The sequence below is a fragment of the Sinocyclocheilus grahami genome, unplaced genomic scaffold (genome assembly GCF_001515645.1).
Source record: "Sinocyclocheilus grahami isolate Dianchi unplaced genomic scaffold, SAMN03320097.WGS_v1.1 scaffold223.1, whole genome shotgun sequence".
NCBI classification, from domain to species: domain Eukaryota; kingdom Metazoa; phylum Chordata; class Actinopteri; order Cypriniformes; family Cyprinidae; genus Sinocyclocheilus; species Sinocyclocheilus grahami.
In genome coordinates, this window is record NW_015505402.1 from 1,111,431 (window position 1) to 1,117,957 (window position 6,527).

Sequence of the window (6,527 nt, forward strand, 5' to 3'; positions counted from 1 at the left end):
CGGGGCAGCGCTAAAAAGTTTGTTCCTGAATGTCTGAGTTCGGCCGCAACGTGATCTGTATGTGTGACTGCACCAAACTGCTTCTGTTTCACACAAATGCTGGCACAGACGTGCATGTTCGGCTAGAGTCGCTTTTAACTCATGCATCTTCTGAAGCGGAGCTGCGTGGAAAGTTACAAAAATGTTGTGCACACCGCCACGCGAAACGATGTCGCGCGCACTCAAAGTGAACTTGCAGACGCGTCGAGTATAAATCAGCCTTAAATCAGCCTTGAGCATGTGTGCGTTAGATACAGTGAAGACAGCGCGTTAGTTTAGAACTCTTCTAATTTATTTTTTTTATTGTAGAGAGTGTTAATTTGTGCAATGATAACCTACCAGCAATGTAAATTATTTTTTAAATATATTAGAATGAGTACATTACAATATACATGTATTAGAACAAGTACATTGTTTGCATCTTGTTTTTAAGCCCATAAATAATAATCAGAATATTGTACCTGGTGGGGAGTGCACAATGTAAACATGAAACATATGCAATTACCTATATTGTACTGTAGTACAATTATGGAGGCCCTCCATAATGCAGAGGTCAGCTGCCTGCTCTGCCAATAGTTAAAAATGGCACTATAGTAAGCAGTGTTTAATAAACAGCTGTTTTTCAAAATTCTGCTGAGATGAAATTCAGTGCAGCCATGTATCGTATCGTGGCCTCTGTATCGTGATATATATCGTATCGTGACTTTGCTGGTGATACACAGCCCTAATATATATATATATATAATTATTATTAATATTTTAGAATTAAAAAGCTCAAATGTAAAATTAAAACTATAAAAATAAAAATTGTGGGTAAACTAGTTGAGAGTATTGTATGAATATTATAGTGTATTATATGGTCTTCTGATTTATAATGTCAGCATTGACATTATTATCAATCATATGCCTATGATATTTGTAAACATGGAGCCAGTTCTGAATGAGAAGCATTTTTGTCTTCAGATGATAAATATTAATATATATGCATATTTATTAATATTATTAATGTATATTCAAAAATCGTACTATTAAAACAAACTTAAAACTAAAATAAAATACAAGTTGAGGGTCAACTAGTTGAAAGTATTGTATTATAGAAAGAATATTATATTATATTGTATTAGATTGTCCTCTGATTTATAATGTCAGCATGGACATTATTATAAATCATATTTCTATGATGATCTATTAACAAAGAGCAGGCAAAAGCACGCACATCGATCTCAACTGGGTGATCGAATAAGAAACAAGTGGAATTTTTTTTTTTTATGTAAAGTCGACAACACCAAAGCTCCAAAAGTATCAGAAATGTATTTTAAAAAAACTGTCGCATAGCGTGTGTGACGTTTCGAGCACGCAGGCTCTTCATCAGATATGATCTATGATGATCTATTATAACTGGAGCCAGTTCTGAATGAGAAACATTTTGTTGGGCACATTGATTGTTATCGCCACTCTTTCTGCATACGTTTGATTCTGATGAGTGTCTTTAAGATCTCAGCCGCATTGACCAGGAGGCGAGTTCGAGCCGTCCCACCATCTTGCAGCCGTTTTTCACCAGATAGCAGCTTGACTAAGACAGCGTTTCTTGATCCCTCTCCCTCCCTCCCTCCCTCTGTTTTGCCCTCTCTTCCCCTCTCTGTTTCCTCCACTAGAGCCAATCCATTGACTAGAGCAGCTTCTGACTGAGAGCTCTCTGATCACTATGACTCAGAAGCCTGCCTGCTTTGATCTCAGCACAAACATGCGCCACCTGCTGGCTGATTCCGCAGCTGCAGATTGTGTCAGCTGCCTCTTTTTTTTCCCCCCCTCCATGGCTGACTTGTGTCATGCGGTGATTTGAAAAATATGCGTGTGAAAGTTTTTTCACTTTTGAACATGGGTTTTTCAACAGAATTTTTCAAATGATTATTAGGAATTGACGATATGACATCTCACAGTACAAATAATTTAGATCACGGTATATAGCACAATACGGTTTGTAAATGAAGTAGTCATGTGGTAATGTCTTTTTAGGGATGCTTTCCAGATGCAAGGTGATTGCTCGGCAATGACTAAACTTTGGGCTGTGCATAACGACATTCTTTAATTCCTTGTCTTGACTTGTTTGGAATAAATCCAGCTGTCTGTCATCGCATTACTCAGTGTTTATTTGTATCTCATAAATCAGTCTTGCCCTATTAATTAAAAGGAAGTGTTGAGACATACTGGACAGTTGTTAATGTTATTTTTCTTTTTTCTTTATTTTAGTTTCCTGGACAGGATTGACACTGTGAAACAGAGCGACTATACTCCCACTGATCAGGTGTGTAAATATCCACATGATGGGATTCAGACATTGATATTTGCGCATATATCTTTGGCTTGTATCCTCTTTCTTGTTCTTAAGAGGCATCATTCTCTTGTGTCTGATTTAAAGGGGTCTTGTATTGTAAATGTAACTTTGAACTCTTCCCTTTGTCGCCTCTGTCTCTCAGGACTTGCTCAGATGCAGAGTTCTGACTTCCGGGATCTTTGAGACAAGATTCCAAGTGGACAAAGTAAATTTTCAGTGAGTTTGACTAGGAGGCCTTCATGAAACTTTTCACAGATTCACAGTGCGACAAAAGATGTTTGCATGTATTTTCATAACCGCAGTTAACATCTTAATCATTTTTACAAATTAATAGTAGTAATGAGTGCTTGATGTGAACAGGTCCATGTCAAACTATCTGTGGCTGCCTAACTGATGTTTCCTCTCTTTTTTTTTTCTGCAGTATGTTTGATGTTGGCGGACAGAGAGACGAACGCAGGAAATGGATCCAGTGTTTTAATGGTAAATGCTATGCTTTTATTACTTAAATAATATTATTAATAATAATGAAAGGTCTGTCATTTTGGCCATCATTTTATCTATTCACTGACACAAAGGTTATTAGTCTGGCCAGTATATTGGTTTATTAATTATTATAAATTTTTTGTAATTAAGGAATAGTTTTATGATGGATTGTTTGCATTGCTTGTTCAAAGTGTACGCTTAAACATTTTCTCTCGTTACAGATGTGACAGCCATCATTTTCGTGGTAGCCAGCAGCAGTTATAACATGGTGCTCAGAGAGGACAATCAGACCAACAGACTCCAGGAGGCACTGAACCTGTTCAAGAACATCTGGAATAACAGGTACCCTTGAGAAGCCTAAAACATGCTTACACATGTAAAAAGAGGGCTTACGGGGTCATGAAACCCGAGACTACTGCTGTGCATAACCGTTTTTACCGTTTTTATAAACGCCACAGAATAAGCCTTAAAAGTTCTCAGAGGTGCAACAGCGCGTTCATATATATGTTTTCGATGCAGAGTGCAAATGGCTGTGCATTTATTTGTGTTTTTAACTCTATGGGAGTGAAATGAAACTGTCAGAACGCTAAGCTGTGTGTGTGTTGTCTGTCTCCCCTCTTCCCCCTCCTCCGCTCCACTGCGCACCATGCCCAACTGTGGTGAGAACTAACCAGTGCTGAAACGGGGGGTTTCATGACCCTTTAATGAGAGTATACTTCCGGACCACTCACATTTTCTTCAGAAAATTAAAAAAAACTCTTAATCTTTTTCTCTCCTTGCTTTCCAGGTGGCTTCGAACTATTTCTGTCATTCTGTTCCTAAACAAGCAGGACTTGCTGGCTGAGAAGGTTTTGGCGGGAAAATCAAAAATTGAGGATTACTTCCCCGAGTTTGCACGCTACACTACACCAGATGATGGTCAGTGAAATAGAATAATGATTTTTAGTCCGTAATATAGTTGAATTGAATGCATATTCATATATTAATCTAAAGCACAGTAGTAACTTTGGATATCACACCATCAGTGTTATTAACAAGATACTTTCTTTCTGTCAGCAACACCAGAGCAAGGGGAAGATCCACGAGTTACAAGAGCAAAATATTTCATCCGAGATGAGTTCTTGGTGAGTCTGGTTCTTCTATGGCACCAAAATCATCATAGCAACCCATCACCATGTGTCCTAAACTATGGCTTTTTTTTTAATCTTTTCTTTTAAATGCACTACCATTCAATTCAGCAAAGATGCATTAAATTGATCAAAAGTGACAGTAAATACATTTATAATGTTACAGAAAATGTATATTTCCAATAAATGCTGTTCTTTCGAGCTTTCTATTCATCAAAGAATCCTGAAAAAAGAATTTCCACAAAAATATTAAACAGCAACTGTTTTAAACATTTATGATAATAAAAAAAAAAAATTGTATCAGTATATATCAGAATATGATTTCTGAAGGATCATTTGACACTGACTGGAGTAATGACTTCTGAAAATCGAGCTTTTATTTTAAATTACATTTTAAAATAAATTCAAATACATTTTTTTTTATTGTTATATTTCACAATGTTATTGTTTCTACTGTAATTTTTGATCAAATAAATGTAGCCTTGGTGAGCATAAGAGATTTCAAAAATTTTACTAATCCTAAACAGTACTTTATATATACAAATATACTGTATGTATGTATATGTGTATATATATATATATTATATATATATATATATATATATATATGCTCATGTATAAAAGGATATTTAAGTACATGTTTTTGTAACTTGCATTGCAATTTAAACCATGTCATGTTGCCGGTCCTAATAAAATTACCATCCCTTTTTTTTTGTTGTTGTTTTGTCTATTTAGAGGATCAGTACAGCAAGTGGAGATGGACGGCACTACTGCTACCCCCACTTCACCTGCGCCGTGGACACGGAAAACATCCGCCGAGTGTTTAACGACTGCAGAGACATCATCCAGCGCATGCACCTACGACAGTACGAACTCTTGTGATCGCAGCAGGGATGACGGGACGCAAACTCACCACCTGAACTTTCTTTAGGCCCCCCTGCCCTACATCACGCCCCAATATCAAACCACAAACCTTCAAACTGATGAGTCCCCACCTCTTACACTTAGACACACATGCATATTATATACATAGACACACACACACACACACACACACACATGGCCTTTCTCCATCCTGAGTGACTAGGGGCTGGGGCAAGGGGACACACTGTGTTACTGATGAAAGCGCGGCTGTGATATCTGGCAAAAAGACTTGTTAACACAGCCAAGGACTACCAATGTTAATAAAAAGAGAGAGAGGAAAACAAAACATGTGAGCGGGAGAGGGAGGGGGGAGAAAAGAGGGAAGAAAAAAAACTGTCCAGAACTGCTCAGGACAAGGAAGCCATTTCGTACACCTACAGACACATAATGCGTCCAGCTAAACTCCTGACCCCGCAGTCCTATGTATGTTACACGTCAAACTTTGTCTTTTTTCCGATCATATGCCTAAACACACGTTACTTATATTGATGCGCACGCACAAGACATACACACGCTATTCTTATCCTCCCCCGTTTTGGTCCTGTTGAACGTTTAGTGCCTGGGCGAGCCTGGCGCGTCCCCCTCACCTTTTCCCCATTTCCCCTTTCCCAAAACCACATCCCATCCCCAAAGGTGGACAGACCCCACCGCAGGAGAGCAAAACGACGGACCGTATGTTAAAAGAAAAAAACAAAACAATGTAGAGCAAAATGTTTTTTTCCCCAACAAAAATGGGGGGTTTGGAGCCTTTACTGCCCCGGGTTGCTTTGCGTGTGGAGCAGAGACTGACTTGAACACAAGACCTATCACATGACTCGCTTCTCGAGATGCATCACAGGAGAGGCGAGCGCATGCAATGCTAGTTTCATGCAGAACAGTGAACTAAATGCAGTGCAAAAAATCCAAATATATATATATATATATATATATATATATATATATATGAGATATTCCTGTAATAATACAGTCTCTTTCTGTTTGTTAGTTTCCGCAGTTTGTGTGTTGGCGTGTGCAAATATGCACCATTTTAAACCTCCTGTTTTCCCTCTCTCCTTCTGTTTTCCGAGTGTCATTCCTCTCTCTCTCTCTCTCTCTCTCTCATGAGAAGGACGTCTAAGAAGGACGTTTAACGGATGGCCTAGTCGCTCTCCCCCCCTTCCTCCCCTCCGACTTCCTCTCCTCCCCTTTAGCCTGGCTTTTGGTCTGTCTTTTGAGTTCTCTGCTGGATCATTATTCTTGTACAGACTGTAAAATGTATTATTTTGTACAACTTTATTGAAGAAAAAAGTAACTTGTAGAAGCTCCCTGTGCCTTGATCACGACTGTACATGTAAAATGAGCTAAGATGTAAGTAAGATATGTTTCATTGCGCTGTTTGGCTCTGCCCTGCCTCTGTCGATTCCCTTGAACGCTGACCCCCCCGACCTCCTCCCCGATTGCTCATCAGACTCTGGGTGGAAGATGCACCCCAACCCCCCCCCCCCCCCCCCCCTTCCCCCCCGCCCCCCGCCCCCCCCCCCCCCCCCGAAGGGGCTGACCGTGGGGGGGGGGGGGGGGGCGAGAGCCACTGTTCACACGTCACCAACCAGCAGCCACAAGGGGGTGGGGCAGGGACTTTT

The 6,527-nt window shown here is 39.6% G+C and overlaps 1 protein-coding gene and 1 long non-coding RNA gene across 2 annotated transcripts in view; one reads left to right on the plus strand and one right to left on the minus strand.

The window, feature by feature from the left end:
* Positions 1 to 2,388, minus strand: part of LOC107596787 (uncharacterized) — a 9,218-nt gene extending 6,830 nt beyond the window's left edge. The window contains exon 1 of the long non-coding RNA XR_001610407.1: positions 2,377 to 2,388. This is a non-coding gene — a long non-coding RNA (uncharacterized lncRNA). The remainder of the gene's footprint in view (positions 1 to 2,376) is intronic.
* Positions 1 to 6,407, plus strand: part of gnas (GNAS complex locus) — a 36,471-nt gene extending 30,064 nt beyond the window's left edge. The window contains exons 6-12 of the mRNA XM_016287597.1: positions 2,290 to 2,344; positions 2,517 to 2,590; positions 2,796 to 2,854; positions 3,079 to 3,199; positions 3,645 to 3,775; positions 3,914 to 3,981; positions 4,720 to 6,407. Of these exons, the coding sequence (XP_016143083.1) occupies positions 2,290 to 2,344; positions 2,517 to 2,590; positions 2,796 to 2,854; positions 3,079 to 3,199; positions 3,645 to 3,775; positions 3,914 to 3,981; positions 4,720 to 4,866 (655 nt within the window). The 3' untranslated portion in view covers positions 4,867 to 6,407. The remainder of the gene's footprint in view (positions 1 to 2,289; positions 2,345 to 2,516; positions 2,591 to 2,795; positions 2,855 to 3,078; positions 3,200 to 3,644; positions 3,776 to 3,913; positions 3,982 to 4,719) is intronic.
* The last annotated feature ends 120 nt before the right edge of the window (positions 6,408 to 6,527 follow it).